General features: G+C 51.5%; 1 protein-coding gene and 4 non-coding genes across 11 annotated transcripts; 1 reads left to right on the forward strand and 4 right to left on the reverse strand.

Annotated features, from left to right (window-relative positions):
* Positions 1-4343: 4343 nt before the first annotated feature.
* AURKB (aurora kinase B) lies at positions 4344-17574 on the reverse strand. 7 transcript variants are annotated; one of them, XM_034647033.1, is made up of 9 exons: positions 8947-9045; positions 8550-8622; positions 6867-7002; positions 6702-6756; positions 6403-6594; positions 5996-6134; positions 5737-5885; positions 4811-4985; positions 4344-4652 (listed from the first exon to the last, which is right to left on the reverse strand). In XM_034647033.1, exons 2-9 carry the CDS (start codon positions 8595-8597, stop codon positions 4479-4481), a joined length of 1068 nt encoding a protein of 355 aa, XP_034502924.1. In that variant the 5' UTR covers positions 8598-8622; positions 8947-9045; the 3' UTR covers positions 4344-4478. The 7 variants fall into 7 exon arrangements, with proteins under 7 accessions (XP_034502924.1, XP_002921214.1, XP_034502925.1 ...); XM_002921168.4 differs by having other exon boundaries at positions 6867-6969; positions 8947-9037; XM_034647034.1 differs by having other exon boundaries at positions 6867-7031; positions 8947-8996.
* On the reverse strand, positions 15703-15774 carry TRNAW-CCA. The gene has a single exon. It is a non-coding gene; the product is annotated as a tRNA-Trp (tRNA).
* TRNAG-UCC lies at positions 16311-16382 on the forward strand. The gene has a single exon. It is a non-coding gene; the product is annotated as a tRNA-Gly (tRNA).
* On the reverse strand, positions 16801-16872 carry TRNAD-GUC. The gene has a single exon. It is a non-coding gene; the product is annotated as a tRNA-Asp (tRNA).
* On the reverse strand, positions 17375-17446 carry TRNAP-CGG. The gene has a single exon. It is a non-coding gene; the product is annotated as a tRNA-Pro (tRNA).
* Positions 17575-20544: the final 2970 nt, after the last annotated feature.

Below are 20544 nucleotides of genomic sequence, written 5' to 3' on the forward strand. Positions count from 1 at the left end.
GGCAGCTTTATCCCAAGTGCGCTTCCTCATGGTGGCAAAATGGCTGCTGTTTGTCATTCTTTGGAGGTTGTATTAGTCTCCTTGGGCTGCTATAGCAAAGCACCATAAACCGGGTGTCTTAAAAAACAGACATTTATGTCTCACACTTCTAGAGTCTGGGAAGTCCAGGATGCCAGCTGATTTGGTTCCTGGTGAGACCCCTCTTCCTCTCTTCTCCACGTGCCCTCACATGGTAAAGAGAGGAAGCTAGCTCTCAGCCTCTTCTTAGAAGGGACTAATCCTATCATAAGGACCCCACCCTCATGACCTCGTTTAAACCTAATTACCTCCAAAGGCCCCACTTCCAAATACCATCACACTGGGGGCTAACGCCGTCGACATATAACTTTCAGTGGGACAAAAACCTTCAGTCCATAAGAGGGGCCACTCGTCATCCTTTTCGATCTCCCAAGATCTGACTCCATGTTTAAAGACACTCCCACCTCATCAGGCAGAGCCCACTTCCCACTACAGAAGCTGAAATATCAAGCAGCCCCTCTCCCAGCTTCCCGTGCACAGGGCTCTGGCTCCAGCACGGGTCACTCCTGCAGTGGAATTTTCCCTGGCTGGGCAGACTCCACACCTGGTCCTTCTGGGGATTCCTGTTGTTCCTACAGAGTCTGTGAATCACCTAGGATGCTTGTAATAACGTCCACTTATGCTTAAATGAGCCCGAATTATTCTGTTTCATGCAAGCAAGAACCCTGAATGATATGTTCCCACACCTTCCAGAAGGGGAGAAAGGAATAGCTTCCATTAGACCTCGTAGAACAAAGATGCATCTTTCCCAAAGCCCCAGTTAATTTCCCTTTACATCTTACTTGCCTAAACTGGTTCACATGTACAATTTAGTCATGTTGGCCAGGGTAATACCATGTCTGATTGACTTAGGACTGAGTATCCAGGGACCTCAGTGGGTGAAGCGTCTGCCCTCTGCTCAGGTCATGATCTCAGGTTCCTGGGATCGCCAGCATGGGTGGCCGTCTCCTTGCTCAGTGGGGAGTCTGCTTCTTCCTCTGCCCCTCCCCCAGCTCTTGCTCACTTGCTCTCTCTCTCTCAAATAAATAAATAAAATCTTTAAAAAAAAAAAAAAAAGGACTGAGTATCCGGAAGCAATCACTCTGGCAAGGTGACAAAAATCAGCTTACTAGGTTAAAACAGTTACGCTCCTCCTGGTGCTAGGGGTAGATCAGTTCCCTCCGAATCCCAGTAGCAGCAAAGCAGTGGGGGAGGGGGCGGGAGCTGTGGGGGAGCAACCACAAAGTGTCCTAAATTAGGGGTCAGCCAAGTATGGCCCATGGGCCAGAGCCAGCTCACTACCGTTTTTATATGGTTTGTGAGCTAAGAATGGTTTTTACATGCTTAAATGGTTGAAAAAGAAAGGGTATGAAAATTCATATAATTATATGAAAAATTTCAGGGTCCATAAGTTTTATCGACATACAGCTATGTCCATGCATCTATGAACTGTCTCTGGTTGCTTTCGCACAGTGATGGCAAAACTGAGTTGTTTCAAGAGAAGCCAGATGGCCGGCGGAGACTTCCTGATGTACCTCCCGGATTTTTCTGGATAGTTTGCTACGTTATGCACTCTGGGCAGCTGGAAGTGGGAGCCCACCCCAGGAAGGGCTCCATCCCAGGACCCTGAGATCATGACCCGAGCCGAATTCGAGTCTGATGTTTAACCAACTGAGCCACCCAAGCGCCCCAAACCGCCAATCTCTTTGTCCTTCTCGTGAACATCATTCTGTATCCACATTCTCGGCATCTGATTGGATCCCTGGGTTTTAGTCCATTTTTCTGTGTGACATTCTCTGCAGAAATATATCATTGGCAGCTGCTTTGGGGGGTTGAATGACCTTCCGGGTGTCCACTGATGGTCCCTCCAAATCCCAACCGGCCAATACCCCACCCAGGTAGCCCGGAGCAAACCTCTCACTCTGAGCTTTGAAACAGATTACTGACAATCTGTCTTGACCTCAGCTGCCCCCATGGGCACAGAATGTCTGCCACACATCCAGCCATCTCGGGACCCAGCCTCATGTGCTCTTAGCGGTCAGTAGGTCGGTCAGGGAGATCAATCCCGCCCTGCTGTGTTTCAAGTCGCAGCATGAGGAGACCGTGTGTGCAACTAACACGGCTCTTCCGACTCTTAGACTCGTTCATTCCCGTGATCAGCTGAGGTGTGCACAAAATATAAATCTAGTAGGAAAGAGTCCTGCCGCAGACCAGACCAGAGAGGGTTCGTAAGGCTGCAAAGCTCCGTACGTATAGGGGTCCTGGGGGAACGTGGCTTTCTCCAGGGGGCTACTGGAGGGGGCTACTCCACCCCCTTTCCTTTCAACCTAGTTCACATTTAGAAAGCCACTTCCTTGAGATGGTAGCCCGAGTGTGGGAGTTTGTCTCCTGGTTGGGAATTCCCTTTTCTGTTCGTTTGCAAAACCTACAGTCAAGCTCTTCAGGTCCCATCTGTCTTCCTTCTTTCAGCCTTTCTAGTAAGTGGTGCTAAAGTCTCCGCATGGCTTTAATTCACGTTCCCTAATAACTAACAGGGTTGCGTATCTTTTCATGTGCTTATTTGCCATCTCTATATATGTTCTTCGGGGAAGGTTTCCCCCCTTTTCTATTATTTTCTGTTTTACATATCTTATAAACTACTTTAAATCCTTTCTAGAATAATACTATTTATACTTATTTATAAATGTTCATTTATTATATATATATATATATATATATAACTTTTTGACCCCCTTCACCCATTTCTCCCACCCCCTACCCCCTGCCTCTTGCAACCACCTGTCTGTTCTTTGTATCAAAATTTATTTATTTGTTTGACAGAGAGAGAGTTCGAGCGAATACAAGCAAGGAGAGGAGCAGAAGGAAAGGGAGAAGCAGGCTCCCCACTGAGCAAGGAGCTCTGGGGTCCTGACCTGAGCTGAAGGCAGAGGCTTAACGGACTGAGCCCCCTAGGCGCCCCTGTTCTCTATATCTATGAGCTCTGTTGTTGGTTTTTGTTTTTTTTTTAAAGATTTTATTTATTTATTCAACAGAGATAGAGATAGCCAGCGAGAGAGGGAACACAAGCAGGGGGAGTGGGAGAGGAAGAAGCAGGCTCATGGCAGAGGAGCCTGATGTGGGGGCTCGATCCCAGAACGCCGGGATCACGCCCTGAGCCGAAGGCAGACGCTTAACCGCTGTGCCACCCAGGCGCCCCCCAAGACTAGATTTTTTAAATGCTATTTATACCATGCACATTACTGCTCTTGAGAACAGACTATGTTATAGGCAAGATAGGATTGTTATTTCCATCTTAAAGGGCTCATAAAGATTAACCCACTTGGCCAAGGTCACGTGGCTAATGAACAGTGGAGAGAGGACTAGAACTCAGGGTGCCGGCCAGAAGCTAAAACTCCTTCCTCCTCAGAGCTTCCCATCAGGCCACAATAAGGGGAGCAGACCACCTTTTGTCTTGCCAGTGGCCACACCACCCACAGAAATGAGGGCAGGCTTTCAAGAGCAAAATATGGGCCAACCTCCCAGGAGGACACAACCAGACCCCCCAGGAGGAAGAGGGGTGGCTTTTTGTTTCTCTTTCCTGTCATCCTGTGTTCAGTGGAAAGGTAAGCTGATCGTTAAGCTCCCAAAGGGAACCAATGTCTCAAGTTGGCTGGACTCAGCTTAATATGTTTACGTAAAAGAATGTCAACCATGGGGCGCTTGAATGGTGCAGTTGTTAAGCATCTGCCTTCGGCTCAGGTCATAGTCCCAGGGTCCTGGGATCGAGCCCCGCATCGGGCTCCTCTGCTGGGAGCCTGCTTCTTCCTCTCCCACTCCCCCTGCCTGTGTTCCCTCTCTTGCTGGCTGTCTCTCTCTCTGTCAAATAAATAAATAAAATCTTAAAAAAAGGAATATGGACTTTAACACTGGGTTCTCCCTGCTTACTTGCTGTGTGACTTTTGGTGGCCTCTGCAACCTCTCTGTGTCCTGTGCTAGATCCTGAGCAGAGCAGTCAAACAAAGACAGCTTCTAGGGGAAGGGCATGTCCAGGTGCTCCTAGGTTAGCAGAGACTGATCCAGAAGGAAAGATTAGAGGCGCAGCTGGAGTTCGGGAACAGCCGAGGGGAGCCGGGGCCCCAGGAGCCAGAGCAGGGGGAAGAAACCACGGGAGACAGGGGTAGGGGGAGCTGGGAACAGAAGGAGGGTGGGGGAACAGAAGGAGGGTGGGCGAGGCAGGGGCAGCAGCTGCAGGGGCCGTCCCCCCCACCCCCCCAGCAATCTCCACCTGTATGCATCTCAACTCCTCTGTATAAAAAGCTTCCGCCTTTATTAAATAAAAAGGAGTTAGAAGACAGGTAAAGCAACAGGCCAGGCACCCCCCCTTCCAATTCCACGAACACGGGCATACAAACCGACACAACCGAATACATGACAGGGACAAGTCAGGGGGCAGACTGAAGGGCGGAGGGCGGCAGCACCCTCCGGGAGTGGGCTCGCACCCACGGGTGCGCGGAGACCTGGGCCAGGGGCAGCCGCTCTGAGGGGCTGTGCTTGAGCAGTTTGGAGACGAGGTCCTGCGCTCCCGCGGGCACAGACGCGGGGAACTTCAGGTCCACCTGCAGAGGTCGAGCAAGGACGAGGGCCCGCTCAGTTTTATCCCGGCTGCTTTATCCTCGGCCACCCCCATTCCATCTGGAGAATTCCACGGGGCCCCGGGGCCTCCCAAGGCCCCTGGCCTCTGCAGCCGGCACCGGCACCGGGGGCGCCCCCCTACCTTGACGATGCGCCGATACGTCTCATTGTGGGAGGCGCTCTCGAAGGGCGGGTTTCCCACCAGCAGCTCGTAGCAGAGGACTCCGATGCACCAGAGATCCACCTTCTCGTTATGCGTGCGCCCTTCAATCATTTCTGGGGGCAGGTAGTCCAAGGTGCCGCACATCGTCTTCCTCCTGGGTGGGGTGGTGGGGGGAGGGGCAGGGATCCCGGAGGATAAAAAAACCACCTGTCGTTTCCCTGCAGCCCGACAGGGAGCCGAGCCAGGGGAGTGTTTCAGCCGGGCTCTGATAGGGCCCTTTGGGGCCGGAGGAGGGTAAAGACAGAATCCAAGGCCCCAGGGGTGGAATCACACATGCCCCGGGCATTTCTACCCGGAGGGAGGTATCTTCAAATAACCAGACCTCAGGGCAATGCTCATCTTAGAATGAACGGGAAAACTGGGGCCCTCTCAAAAGTCCATCAGGCAGGTCCTGCTGGAATGATCTGGTTGGGCACCTGCCTTCGGCTCAGGTCATGATCCCGGGGAGCTGGGATCAAGTCCCCTATGGGGCTCCCTGCTCAGTGGGGAGCCTGCTTCTCCCTCTGCCTCTGCCCCTCCCGCCTGCTGGTGCTGTCTCTCTCACCCGCTCTCTCTCAAATAAATAAATAAATCTTAAAAAAAAAAAAAAAAGGATCAGGTTAAATGTCTATCTGCAATTCTATGAAGCCATTACAAATGAGGTGGGGGTGTTCTCAGCCACCGAGGAGCGGGTCCCAGTATATTCAGGCAAGAGAATTGGGAGTCTCCTATTTTTGTAAAGAGATCGGCTGTCTGTAGGGATATGAGGACAAACCCACACGTGTCCGGGGCCCAAGATCTGGCGTGGTATTACCCTGAACGTGCCCTCCGTTCACACCCAGGCCCGGTGCCCCGGCCCACCGTACCTCAGGGAGGGGGCATGCACAGACCAGCCGAAGTCCGCGATCTTCAGCTCGCCCTGGAGCCCCAGGAGCAGATTCTCTGGCTTGATGTCTCTGTGAATGACCTTCTTCCCGTGGCAGTACATCAGAGCGTCGGCCAGCTCCTCCATGATCTGGGAGGGCCAACGACAGGAGCTCAGACCAGCCTGCACCTCCAACTCGGAGCGGCCGACCCCCAGCCTCGGGTCCCTGCCGCTGCCCCAAAGCGCCCACCCGCCCGGACCGTGGCTGTTCGCTGCTCGTCGAAAGTGCGGCTCTTCTGCAGCTCCTTGTAGAGCTCCCCGCGGGGGGCGTACTCCAGAATCAAGTAGATCCTTCGTCGGTCGTAGAAATAGTTGTAGAGTCGCAGGATGTTGGGGTGCCTGCCGGACACAGGGGAGGGCTCAGGCTGCAGCCTGGCCTAAGGAGATGGGAAAGACGACAGTGCCAGGTGGAGCCAAGTGGGCTCACATTTGGACCAGGCTGGGGACAGTGGGGCCGGCAGCGGTGAAGGGGAACCGGGGTGGCCCTCTGGATTCAGGGCCCTGGCCGGGGCTGGGAGCTCGGTGGGTCAAGGGACCGCTGCGGGGCAGTGTGGATGGGGCAGGGGGTGAAAGAGGGGCTGGGGTCGGCGGAGAGCAGGACTCATACTGCAGATGGGCCTGGATTTCGATCTCCCTCCGCAGCTGGTGCTCCACGCCCTCCTTTTCTATCTGAGACTTGAAGAGGACCTTGAGAGCCACAATGAAATGGCTTTTCTTCTCCCGAGCCAAGTACACGTTTCCAAACTTGCCTTTGCCCAGAGGACGCCCGATCTCAAAGTCGTCGATGGTGAAGGAGCGCCTGAGGAGAGGCAGGGGGGATGGCAGGGGAGCGCTGGCTGGTGGATGACCCGAGGGGGCCGCGCTCTCCCCCCTCCTCTCTAGCCACCCCAAGGCTTGGGTACTCACGTTGAGAAGTTGGGTGTCCCACTGCTGTTCTCCACCACCTTCTGGCCAGGGGCAGCTAAGGAAACAACCGGGGAGTTGAGCACCCCCCCTTTGAAATTTTCATCCCAGCACCCTCCCCATCGACCCTAGTCCCCTCAGCTCAATCCCCTTCCGTGTCCCAGTTACCTGTGGGCTGGGCATTGGAGCGGCTCATGAGGACAAGCGCAGACGGGGTGGCAGGGTCCTTCCGGGGGACTCTCTGGGGCAGGGTGTTCAGGCCAGGCTGAGTCTGAGAAGGAGCAGCCGGGAGCTCTGAGGGTGCCTTTGTCCCGGGGAGCGGGTTGGAATGTGCTACAAGCAGCATTTCAATATGTGCTGTCCACCCACCCAGCCAGCCGGCCACCCACCCCCTGTTCGAAGAGGAGCACTGAGACCGCAGTTTTGCTCCTCAGCCCAAGGCTCCACTCCTTGCTCCATACGAAACCGGGTTCTTCATAAGCGACCTAGGTTGGCCTAAGATAAGGAGCAAAGGACTCACCCCAACACCGAACATTTCACCTCCTTGGCCCTGGCCACACCACATTTTCAGGCACAGAACGGTCTAACCTCTATGGTACTGTCCACAACCCCACACTCATGCACCCTGCCCTCCCCCACCCCAGTGGGGAGTAGAGGGCCAGGTAAAAAAAACAAAAACAAAAAAACCCACAATTCAAGGGGTTTTAGCAAAGGCATTCTCACAGTTCCCTAAAAACTCAGTCTAGGGGCGCCTGGCTGGCTCGGTCAGTAGAGCACGCAGGTCTTGATCTCAGGGTTGTGAGTTCGAGCCCTGTGTTGGGTGTAGCAATTACTTAAAAATAAAATCTTTAAAAAATTATTTTAAAAATTAGAAAAAATTAAAAACTCAGTCTATTAAGGCTTAGATAAGGTCCTGGAGGTCTGGAATGTTGCGACAAATTCCAGTATTCACCCCTTTGCAACAACAGGCTTTGGAGACACTGAAGGCTACTCTGATGGCCCCGGACCATTTTTCTCTTGCAGCTGCTCGGAGTAGTATACACAACTTCCTTTCGGGAGTGACCACTATAGAAGTGACAATGGTTTCTCATTCAGCCCGTTCTTGACAGCCTCACTAAGTGCTCCATTAGGGCGGGAGCTGGTGGACAAGGGGACAGATGGACGCTTCAGGATACCCAAGCCCCACCAACAGGGAGCAAAGCCTGTGAGAGGCCCTTCCTTCTTAGCCTAGAGAAGAAGAAAGGCTCGTGCCCTAAAAACCCATTCCCCAGCAGCGATATCAGGACAGAATTTACAAGTAAGCAAGTTGGACAAGAGTCCAGATATAGACCCACAAAGAGGTGGGCATTTTATATAATAAAGTTGGCATTTCAAATCAGAGAGCAGACTGTCCACTAAAAGGTCTTAGGACTATTTAGATCCTGATCTCACTCCAGTCACTAAAACAAATTCCAAATTATTAATTTAACATGTCCTGAATCTTTTAAACTCATAAAAACCCCGTTCAGAGTCTCTGTCTACTTCCTGTCTAGCCTATTTGTTCAGGACAAGGGTTAGGAATCATGGCCGGAAGGGCAAACCTGCCTGCTTAGGCCCAGATACCATTTGGATTTGTGACAAGTAGGCTCAACCTTGCAGAGGCTCTCATAGGGTGATCAGATTCAAGTTGGCGGCACCCGACAGGATGTAGTTCCAAATGCCCAGACCGGTTTCCGCCAGCAAACTCTTGGGACCCATTCGTTGGAGCAAAGCGGGGAAGACTGGGAGGATCGCCCTCGGCACGACTTCAAATCCCCGGACAGGAACTCTCCAAGCGGGGGGCGGGGCGGGGGGGAGCGGGAAAGCCCTTACCATCTGCCGGCCGTAGGGCCAGGGGTAGGCGTTCTCCTTCTGCGCCATCCTTAGAGGGAAGGGGGGAGGAGAGCTGGGCAGACAAGGGAAACAGGGCTGTAAGAAGCAGGAAAAAAAAGAGGGAGCGAGAGAGGGAGGGGTCGGACCGATCGAGCCGGAAGCGCGGGTCTGGGGCTGGTGAAAGGGGGCTGCTCAATTCGAGGGCTCATCGGGGCGCACCCGCGCGCTCGTCCGGCCGCCCCCGCCCTGCTCCTGCACACCCCCTTTTCAGGACCCTCCTTCTACTCTTGAGCTCCCAGTAGCCCGGCGAGTGCGCGCGGGCCGCCCAACGGACCCCCGACCTGCCTGATCACCTGCCCTGTCCCAGCGCAAGACCCGCGAAAGGAAGCCAGCTCACCTGGAGCCCGTGGCCCAGCCACACTCCAGGCCGCGGGCAAACAACTGAACCTGCCGGGCCCGGCCCCCGCAGAGGCCCTTTCAAATCTCCCGCGCTGGCCCCATTGGCTGAGCGCGCTGTCCACGCCTAGTCCTCATTGGCTGGACACCCCGTGACGTACGCCGTGGGACCCAATGCAAGAGGCGGAATGCCAGACGCTGCCCGCCGGGGGTTCCGGCTTAGGGAAGTTCCGGGCATCCCCGAGTCCAATGTTCTCACATCTTCTTTCATTAATTTAAAATTTCCACCTATCTGGAATTTATCCTTCTGTGTGTATGAACCAGGGTTTTGTTCTCGACAGATGGGAGAGTTCATTACGCCAGCACCGTTTGTTAAAGCAAACTACCTAGTTCCCAGCGGAATTTAAACACTACCTTTACCCAAAGCAAGCCACAGATTCCACGCAATCTCTATCAAAATTCCAATGGTGCTTTTTTTTTTTTTTACAGAAATAGAAAAAAACAATACCACATTTGTATGGAGCCACAAAAGGACGCAAATAGCCAAAGCAATCTTGAGAAAGAACAAAGCCACAGGCATCACCCTCCCTGGCTTCAAACTACATTACAAAGCTATAGTAATTAAAACAGCCCGGTATTGGCATAAAAACTGCCACATAGACCAATGGAGCTGAATAGAGAGCCCAGAAACAACCCCCACATATATGGTCAATCAATTTGTGGGAAAGGAGCCAAGAATACACAAGAATACACAACTCCCACTTTTCTGTGCTCTTAAAAAAAATGGTGCTAGGAAAATTGGACAGCCACACGTGCAAAAGAATGAAACTGGACCACTATCTTACACTACACACAAAAATTAACACAAAATGGATTAAAGACTTGAACATAAGACCTGAAACCATAAAACCCCTAGAAGAAAACACAGGCTGTAGATTCCTGGACATAGGTCTTCACGATATTTTTAAAAATCTGACACCAAAAGCAAAAGCAAGAGCAAAAATCAACAAGTGAGGCTACATCAAACTAACAACTTCTAAACATCAACAAACGAAAAGGCAACCTAGTGAATGGGAGAAAATATTTGCAAATCATATACCTGATAAGGGGTAATATGCAAAGTATCTAGTGAACTCATATGACTTAATGGCAAAAACAATCTGATTTAAAAATGGGCTGAAGATTGGAATAGACAGTTTTCCAAAGAAGACCTACAGATGGCCAGTAAGTACAGGAAAGATGCTTACCGTCATTAATCATCAGGGAAATGCAAATCAAAAACCACAATGAGATATAACCTCACACCTGTTAGAATGGTTGTCATCAAAAAGACAAGAAGTAACAAGTTCTGGTCAGGAGGTAGAGAAAAGGGAGCCCTCGTGCACTGTGGTGGGAATGCAAATTGGTGCGGCCATCATGGAAAACAGTATGGAGGGTCATCAAAAACTTAGAGACAGAACTACCGTAGAATCCAGCAATTCCACTTCTGAGTATTTATTGAAAGGAAAGGAAAGCAAGATTCAAAAAGATATCATGGTTCAGGGATAAGCATGTGATCCAAGGGACCCAGTGAGTGGGCAGTTTTAGGATTCTTGTCCAGAATGCTGGGCAGAAACTTCTTTTCTCTACAAAGCCCACCTTGCTGCTGCTGGTGTTCTGGAAGGGAGCAGCCTGAGAATGAAGCTAGCTTTGTAGAAGGCCTGGGAAGAGCCCAAGACCTTGATGGTGTTGTTCAGCTTCTCGATGCCTATTTTGCACTTTGCTTATAGGGACCAGTAGGTCTCCTCCCTAAAGCATTGACTCAAGAGTTTAGTTATTTGCTATCAAAAGCATACTAACTGACACACATCTACAGACCTATGTTCTTAGCCATTGAGTGTGAGTGAATGATGCAAAACTGCTGAGAGTTAATCACTTGATCTACGAAAATACCATTTTCATACGATTCAGCCAAATGTAAATCCAAGAAGTCCTTATGGGTTTTTCCATCACTTTGTAACACTCTTGGCTGAAAGTTACAGAAAACCCAGTCAGCAGTGGCATGAACAATAGGGATCTGTTTTCTCTTAGCAAGAAGTCAGCAGATAGGCAGTGGTTTTGTTAGCGATGTGGATTGGTCTTTCTGTAATTCTCTTGACATGTCCCTTAGGATTGCAAGATGGCCACCAGTGGTCTCTGCCCCCTTTACCAGGATGAGCAGAAGCCTTTCCAGAAGTACCCAAGAGATTTCTTGTTGGCCAAAAATGTGTCCCATGACTACTGCAAAGGAGACTGGTAAAGGGTCTTAGGGTCAGCCCAACCCCACTTCCCAAGATCAGGGAGCCCATCACAACTGTGGTGACTCCATCAACGTACTTGGCATGGAGAGACCAGCTAATGAAAAGCTTTGTAAAAATTCTATCACCTGCCGTGTACTTTATTCCTCGTGACCTAGGGAAGGGAGATTTTTCTGGACTCTGTCAGGGGACACAGTGCATGGGCGGGATACGCCCTGATAGATATAATACAGTGTCCCTCTCCCCCACAATCTTTAAATTCCCACTGGCCCATTGTGCCCGAAGCTAGGTGGCCTTTCAGGAATATTGGATGGACCAGCATAGGACCGGGATTTGCATTAGTCATAAACAACAAAACAGAACAAAAGCTATCTGTTCTGTCGGCTACTGCCCATTGAAGCTCGTGAACAAATCTCTGTTGTTTACCCCAGTGATTCTTGAGGTGTCATGAGGGGGGAATTGTCACTGCTCTTGCTAGGGCTGCGTTTTCCCAAGACTAGGAAGGGTTAGAATTGGATTGTGATCCAAAGGTCAGGGCAGGATGGTTCGGGAATAACAGATGTTAGTCTCTTTTATTTCTGATAATGGGATATCCCCGAAAGAAGTTTCAAGACAAGAATTCTCATCATCAGGCGCGCCTGGGTGGTGCAGTCATTAAGCGTCTGCCTTCGGCTCAGGGCGTGATCCCGGCGTTCTGGGATTGAGCCCCACATCGGGCTTCTCTGCTAGGAGCCTGCTTCTTCCTCTCCCACTCCCCCTGTTTGTGTTCCTTCTCTCGCTGGCTGTCTCTCTCTGTCAAATAAATAAATAAAATCTTTAAAAAAAAAAAAAAAGAATCCTCATCATCAGCCAGTGAGCCTCTTTCAGGAAGGAGGAGTAGACTCAGGGGGATTTGGAAGGGGCTGGTTAGGGCCGGGGGAGCCTGGCCAATAGCCCCAAGGATTGGGGTTGGGAAGAGTGGGGAGTGACTGCCAGTGGTACAGGGTTTTTCAGAGTGATGGAAATGTTCAGGAACCAGATCGTGGTGATTGATGTGCAACTGTGTGAACATATTGCAGAGCCCGGCACTGTGTACGTTAAAATGGTTAAAAGGGTAAATTGTATGTTAAGTTTATCTTACACAAAAAAATGATGAAATATTTCAAATATCAAGAATATTTTTTAAAAGCACGTAACTACTATCCAATTATTTAAATCTTAACGAACGTTGCCCTATTTGATTCTGATTTTTTTTTTCTTTTTTAGTGAAAGAAAAGTCATACAGGTGAAGCTCCAGGGTAAAATTTTAAGAACTAAGTCTATGTACACAGTTTCCGTACCATTTTCTATTGCCCTTTTTTTTTTTTAATTCCTCTTTGAGGTAGTCACAGCTTCTAATTCTCTCCGCCACATCACTTACCTTCCTTTTTCATGTTTTAATTAATCAATTAATTTTATTACTTTTGAAGATTTTATCTATTTATTTATTTGAGAGAGAGCGCGCACACAAGCAGGGGGAGCGAGAAGCAGGCTCCGCACTGAGCCCGATTCAGGACTGGATCGCAGGACCCCGGGATCATGACCTGAGCCAAAGGCAGACACTCAACTGACTGGCCACCCAGGCGCCCTTGTTTATTTATTTTAAAGATTTTATCTTTAAGTAATCTCTACACCCAATGTGGGGCTGGAACTCACAACCCCAGACAAGAGTTGCACGCTCCACGGACTGAGCCAGGCCTCCCTCTTTTCTGTGCTTTAAAATTTCTTGTCCCTTTGTTCTGTGGCTTGGGTACATTCCTGAGTTCTCTTTTGAAAATAACAAACTCTCTCTCCAATTGTGCCCAGTTTAGAATGTAAGACAGACTTATTGGGTTACGTCTGTCATTCATGTGTAAGATTTCTAATTGGTCAATTGCATATCTATATGCTTTTATTGAATTTTTGTCTTTTTGTCTCATGGTTTGACTTTGTTATTTACCTTTTCACGTACCATAATCATACTTACTTAAAATTCTTTGTCAGACTGCTCTATAGACTTCTTTTCCTTCATGTTCCCATGATTGTCTCTGTTCCAGGTATGCTCTCACCGTGAACCTCCTTCATCTGTTTTGGGATTTGGGTTTGTAACTTCATCCTGGCTGGGAGAGCTTTTTGTTTTGTTGTTTTCTCTCTCTTTCTTCGCAGTCACTCCTCCCTGATCTACAGTTTGGCCGTGGTTGTTGCCTCGCCTCCTTGCTCCTAGTTCAATCAGTTCTTTTTTAAAAGATTTTTTTTTAAATGTATTTGAGAGAGAGAGAGAGAACACTCGCTGGGGAGAGGGAAAGGGAGAGAATCTCCAGCAGGTGCCCTGCTCAGTGCGGACTCAGGACTCGATCTCACGGTCTCACTACGGTAAGATCACGACCTCAGCGGAAACCAAGAGTCGCAGCCCCCAATCAGTTCATATTTGGGGGCTCCTGTCCCACTGTGATACTGAGGGTATCTCAAATGCAATCACTGAGGAGAGGGAAAGTTGCGTGTGTTTCTTGCCTTGGGACTACGTCTGAGACCTCCTGCCCTATGGTGTCTGCAGCTCCCGGCAAGGAGTTGGCTGTTTGTACAGCCTCCTCCCTGTTTTCTGACAGGCCTTTAATATACCTGCTGCCACTATACACTTGGAGGCCAGCCCTGCAGATCTGTCCCATCAGCCCGGTTTCAAGGGTTTGCATTTGGACTACTGAACTGTTCATTTCTAAGCCTACCTAAGGCCATTTAGTTCACTATATTTTATATTTTATCTATCAGTGCTATGTATTTGAAGCAAAAGAGGTCAGGGTGGGAAACTCACTGTGCTGTTTCTGCCCAAAAAATCCAGGCTTTTTCCCGAACACCAGGTTTTCCGGACCCTAAGTGGGTGTATGAAGGAGCTCAGCTTCAGTGATGGGAGCGTGGCAAAGGGGGAGTGCATGTCTGAAAGACAGAGGCAAGAGTCAGCTTGTGAAAGTGTAGCCCACGTATGGACAGATCTTTCCATTTTTTTAGAAGAGAAGCCAGAAATCTAGATTTATGGGTGAAATTTACTGAGCCTTTAATGTCAGCAAATAGTCACAGCAACGTGTCTGGGGACTGGATTTGGTCTATAGACTGGAAATAGTCCATCCCTAGTATAGGGCTCTTCTGGACCATAAACTGCACTTTGCAAGCATGCTTCTCTTCCTGGGGCCACCACGCTTACCTGGTCACTCCTCGGGTGGGCTTTTAGGGAGCACCAGGCAGCAGAAAGCTCATGCACTTGGGTGTTACAGGTGCACCTCTGAGCCTACCCCTTGCAATGTGTATTCCTTGGCAAACGGTTCAATCTTTCTGAACGTCAGCTCTCAAACAGGCGTAGTTCTACAGCCTTGCAGGGCTGCTGCTGTCACGATTAATTGAAATAGGGTCGTTAAAGCACTCAGCACCGGGCCTGGCACACAGCAAGCCCCGCTGTTAGCTATCACCATGACTACACATCACCTGACCCCCGTGGATGAGAGAAGGATCTTCATTTTTTTGAATTAATGTCAGCTAAGAAATGTCGCATGCAAGACAGAATTTGAAAAAAAAATCAGCATTTTGTATCTCCTAAAAGGTGCTCTGTTTAGGGTGGGCAGTGATGGGGAGCGGGGCTGCCTGCCGCCCCCATCACTTGCCTTCCGAGTCAGGTGGCCAGAGCTCCTGGGCTGCTGTCGCCTTCCTAAGCCATCAGCAATTCCCAATTCGAGCAGGCAGAGCCTGTGCAAGGGAGGGCGGATTGTCTGCCTCCGTCTTGGCACATGTGACACAGTGACCGGTCCAACAGAAAGCCGGACAGCGGCCGGGGGAGCGGAGCAGACCGGGAAGGCGAGGCACAGCGACAGCCTCCGCGCATGCGCGTCGTGCTGAGCCCGCCCGAATTCCTCTTCTGCAGCCCAGGGCTGGTACCTTCAAGCAGACGCACTGTTAGTTAGGAAAGAGATGTCCAGGAAGAAATTTCCCGCTGGGAAGGACGAGGCCTATGGAGTGGCTGGCCTGTATTTCTTTGCCACCCCCCCGCCCCCACCAATAGACCGGAAGCAGCAAAACATTTGTATTTATTTAATTAATTGCTACGTATAATAACGATCAATTCTTGCTACACCCTTTCCAATAAAGAATCTTTATTGCTCCAAAGACATTTTCTGAACAACAACTCGGAGCTGATCCTTAACGATCTGCGCTAAGATAGCTAAAATATCTATGAGATGAAAGGTATCACTATTGGTTGATTTGACAGAAACAGTTAAGATGTAATAGAAATTCCTAAATTTGAAAAAAAAAAACAAAAACAAAACAGAAAGCAAAATCTTCCTAAATTTGTATCTTAGGAGAAAATTCATACACTTTGGGGGGAGAAAAAACAAAGAGACACTGAGATTTCTATTTTTCTAATATAAAGAAATTAATTTTTCCCCATTTGACCGAAAAATACTGATGCACATCTAGATATCGAAAATTGCAGTCTTTCGTGACCCCGACGTGATTTGAACACGCAACCTTCTGATCTGGAGTCAGACGCGCTACCGTTGCGCCACGAGGCCTTCCCGAGCCCGCGGTGGCCCGGATGTCGTGAACAGAGCGATCGTCAACGACAAGGGGCGGAGCTATATTCTCGGGCCCCTCCCCCAAGGTTCAGCCTGAGTCACTTTCAGAGCCACGCGTGGACACGTCGGAATGGAACCTCTCTCTTTGGGCAAATTGGGCCCAACTCTTTAACCTTGGGACACACGGAGCTCGCTCAACAGAGAAGCGACTGGTGTGTTTGGGATTTATTTCTGGGGATGACAAAGCCCACCGTGGTGTCGCTGCAGTCCTGATCCCCACCCCGCAGACAAATCTTAGATGTAACCCTGGCTCTGCCAGTGACTCAGAAAGCCCCTCACTCAGATCCTCTGAACCTCGCTTTCCTTGTGTCGGCTGCTCGCGGTCAAGCTCAGTCTCTCGCGGGGTGACAGGGGTGCCCCTCACCCGCTGCCTCGTTCACACCTACCCGCCACTGGGCGGGAGTCTCGTCACTGAGGCCACGGGCCTGTGCACGTACTGAAGTCCCAGCCTTGGGACAGCTAAATTCAAGCGAGCGTTGGTGGTATAGTGGTGAGCATAGCTGCCTTCCAAGCAGTTGACCCGGGTTCGATTCCCGGCCAACGCAACGTTGCTTTTCCTTATAAAACTTTTCCCTCGTTCAGGGCTCGCCACTCGGCCGGTACCCCGTCGCCCATGCACAGCCAGCACCGAGGCTGCGCGCCCCGTGGCGGAGAGAGCAGGGCAACAGCTTCCGGCGGTCTGTCCGGCTGAGCCTCCGTCGTCGCCAGCGGACGCGTCTCATCAGCACATCCACTGAACCGAGGGGATAAATGGCTCAATCAGCCGCACATTTAACATGCGAGTTGCTTTAGGCCAAACACAAACTCGAACGTTTGGAATGCGAGCTTGAGAGTCAGGACCAACTACCCTTTATCTTCTCCCTCTTTTTAAAGAAAATCTTCATCTCACGCCCGGGGACGGGTATTTTGCTGTGAGTAGGATTTTTTCGCCGGATGATAGAAAAAGCAAAAGAAACTGCACCTCTCCCCGTCGGGGAATCGAACCCCGGTCTCCCGCGTGACAGGCGGGGATACTCACCACTATACTAACGAGGACAGAGCTGAAAGCGGCGTTCTCCGTTTCGGTGATCTGGCATCTTGGCGCGCTCGCCCGGGCTTCCGTCCCTCCGACTGCTGGGAAAGGCCAGCTGGAGACCCGCGCACACTCTGGGCCGCCCGAGCGACCCGGAGACACCACCGGCCCGCGAGGCCGCGAAGACCGGGTCGTGATAGGTCCCGCCCCGTTCCACTCCCAGTACCGCACAGCCCGAGCCAGCCGGCCGGGAGGGGAGCAGAGCACGAAGAAGCGGAGCGGGAACGCGAAGGGCTGGCCGCACGTCCGCACGTGCCTGCGTCCTTCCCGCCCGCTCGCTGGGTCCGGCTGCGGACCGCGAGCTCCCTCCGGCCACCGGGCTGGGCGCTCGGAACAAAAGAGCTCCCAGCGCACCGACTTCAGGCTCCCGGCCGGCGGCGGGGTTTGCAGGGCCGCGTGCGTGGTGCTGCGCCGTTCTGTCCATCAGCGCCTGGGGCCACTCAGGTCTCCGCCAAAACCGAAACCGGGCTCGTCCGGGATTTGAACCCGGGACCTCTCGCACCCGAAGCGAGAATCATACCCCTAGACCAACGAGCCGACGTGAAAATGCGCTCGCGGACGCCTTTAGAGGTCGAACATGGCCTGCTGCGGTCCTAGGACCAGGGCTCGCGGCGGAGCCGACCTGGCGCGCGCGCGGGGACCACCCGCCCAGACGCCGCCGACTCCCGAACCGGGTCTGGGAATCTCCGCTCCCGCCCGCGAACTCCGACTCCTCCCAGGAAATAACGTCGGGGAAGTAGGAGGGAGTGGTCTCGGCCTCCACCCCATGCTGCGCAGCCCTCCAGAACTGCTCTGAGCGCCCGGGATGCTGCTCCCTGTGGTCACTGTCTCGGGGCCACTCCATGACCTGGGGTCCTGACTCTTCCCGCCTGCGCCCGCCGTCCTCGGACCCACTCCTCTGGCGCAGAGCTTTGAAGATAGGCGGTGGAGTTGCCTGGTTGGGGACAATGAATGAGCCCTGAGATTCCTAGGTGAACACCTGCCCTCCTATCTGTCCCTGCACTTGTCCACCCTCCTGGAGCGACGAGCAGGTCCAGTACCCAGGCAAGGGAATAATTCCCGGGGCCAAGAAGACCCCCGGAGGAGGAGTCATTGAGATGATTGGGGGGCGGGGCGGGGTAAGGGGACAGGCTTTCCAACTTGCGTGACTGGGGCGAGGTGCCATGTCTGGCGACCAGAACCGTCCCTGACGCCTAACACCCCTACCAGCACTGGTTCCAGAACTTCCCGCCTGTACGGTCAGGTTAGCCCTACCCTCCCGTCTACCCTCCACTCTCCACTTACCTCCTAGGATGGCCGGGAAGGAGATCCTCCTCCCCGCTGCCTAAGACCCCCAGAAGGTAAGGGGCTCCGAGGCCCGCATGAGTGTGGTCTAAGGCCAGGCCACCGGCCTTGGGGCCTAGCAGTTTCCCGGGCTCGGTGAGCCTCTAAGGTCTTAATACACTCACCATGCTCTGGCTTTGGGGCTGCCTGGAGTTCCGGCGGGACACAGTGGAGTCAGCTGCCGCCACCTGTTCTGCCTTCCCTCTGCTCAGTGCCCGCTCTGGGGAGTTGTCGCAGCAGGGTCTGACCTTGTGGTAGCATCTCTGAGCTGAACCCTTTTGTTCCGCCCCCTAGTCGGGTGGTTTGTGGGGCCAGGCCCTTCCTAATGCCCAACCCACAGATACTTTGGTGGGGAGACTTCAATGAAGGGTTCAACCCTTCGCTTTTTCTTTCCCTGGCCAGATAGCGGGGGAGAGCAGCAGAGAGCAGCCCACCATCCTTTCCTGTCTGTGTCCCAAGCCTCTTCATGGGGCTGAAGTGCTCACGGCTGGTCTTCTGGCTTCTCCCTCCCACTTACTGTTTTAGATTTCTGTCTCCTGCTCTTGGGCCCCAGCTTTCTCCCCACATCTCCAGTTACCACTCTCTTACCTGGACTCAGGCACCTAATGTGCACAGAGGTGGAGCCCTCCTTCCTCTTATAGAACCCGATGAAAGCTGTGGCCCTTTTCCCTAGAAAAACGCATATGATACCAGAGAGTTCACAGATACCTGGAAGCCCCATCCGCAGACCCCACTTTTAGAATCCAAGAACTAAGGTATAAACCGATCCCTGTTTAAGTTTCAACAGGAGTCAAAGCTTTACACGGCAAGATTGAGTTCTAAGGTATAACTTTGGGTCGTCCCAGTGGTTTGAAAAAGATTGGGTGGGAAAGAGTGAAAAAAATATTCTTGGGGAATTTGAGTTGGCGGCACCTCTTGCCCCCAGCCCTCCCCAAAATAGAACCCGGGCATCGTCCTGAATTTCTCCCTCTTTTTTAGACATCCTATCATTTACTGAGCCCTCTTGTTTTTGTTTTTTAATCTTAAAGATGCCTTGGATTCAACCCCTCCTTTCCATCTCTTCCACAACTGCCCTGGTGTAAGCCTTTGACATTTCTAGGTCCACCCCCTGTCTACACACACACACACACAGACTCCCTTGTGCTATTCTTTTATGTAGCATTGATCCAACATGGTATATAATTTAATTTTTAAGACAATTTCCTTGTGTTTATTGCTCCTTGCGGCGTTCCCAGGATCTAGATCAATGGCCTGGACACAGTAACAGTTGTTTTCTAGAACATAGGGCAAATTTCCATGTGGTCTTCAAGACTTAGCTCACCTCCTCCAGAGAGCCTCTCTACTCTCAGGCCCCATGAGATACCCCTTCTCTCCATGTTGTCATGGGCCCCTGTTCCTGCACTTTGGGCACGCAGTTGTGATTTCCTCTTCCTTCCCCCCAGTTCTTCGAGAAAAGGGGCTGTGCCTTTATGTGCAGCATGCAGCCCAGGGCGTGGCACAAACCTGCTCTCGGTGGTGGGCATCTTGACCTGCCATCTCTAGACAGCAATTCCTTCAAGACAGCACTTCTGTTCAGACATCTTAGAATGGATCCCCCGCCAAAGGATTGTAGCTAGATCTTTCTGCCTATCTTCCAGGAAGGTTTAGGCCCTGCCAAGCGCCTGTAGGTCCTCCTTCTTGCCTCCTCCCTCCATAGCCTTTCCTGCACCTTCACCAGCCTGGCTTCACTGCTCCTCTTCACACCAGACTTTCTGGAGATCCCCACTGGGAACGAGCTCTCTTTTTGCTCCCGCCCTGTCCACATTTCGTGGCCCAGACCTTCAGCAACCTCCTGGAGGAAAGCAGATGGCATGGTTTGTCTGCCAGCTCCTAACTCTGACGGCCAGCTAGTAGAGACCGATGAAGGTAAGTACAGGTGAAGGAACTACACCCCCCCAAAATTCTTTTTAATAAAAAAATAAAAAACATATATACATACACAATTTTGAGGCCCCAAACCAAAGACATATAATGAAGAGCCAAACAAAACAGACCGACTCAGACGCCGTGGACGTCCTCCAGCGGGTTTTGGGGTAGCCCATCCGGGTGCACGCCCCGGCACCACAGCCGGTGCGCAAAGGAAAACGAAGGGGTTGTCTGGGGGTCAGCTTTTGGAGCGGTGGTCTCCAAGGACTGGCAGCTCCTCTCTGCTGGAAACCTGGGCGCTCTGAGGGTGGAACAGGAACCCTTGCTCCTCCAGTCTAAAAACACTTCCTTAATTCACTAGGGAATATAGATTAAGCGACAAAACACAAAGAATCTTATAAGGTCGA

The sequence above is a fragment of the Ailuropoda melanoleuca genome, chromosome 17, assembly GCF_002007445.2.
Source record: "Ailuropoda melanoleuca isolate Jingjing chromosome 17, ASM200744v2, whole genome shotgun sequence".
Taxonomy (NCBI): Eukaryota; Metazoa; Chordata; class Mammalia; order Carnivora; family Ursidae; genus Ailuropoda; species Ailuropoda melanoleuca.

Excerpts from the sequence above, each read along its gene's own strand:
- AURKB (XM_034647033.1), bottom strand. The coding sequence starts at position 8,597 with ATGGCGCAGAAGGAGAACGCCTACCCCTGGCCCTACGGCCGGCAGATG. Across the intron at positions 6,135-6,402 it reads GAAATCCAGGCCCATCTGCA|GCACCCCAACATCCTGCGAC; the intron begins GTATGAGTCCTG and ends TGTGTCCGGCAG. Across the intron at positions 4,986-5,736 it reads GTGCATGCCCCCTCCCTGAG|GAGGAAGACGATGTGCGGCA; the intron begins GTACGGTGGGCC and ends CACCCCACCCAG.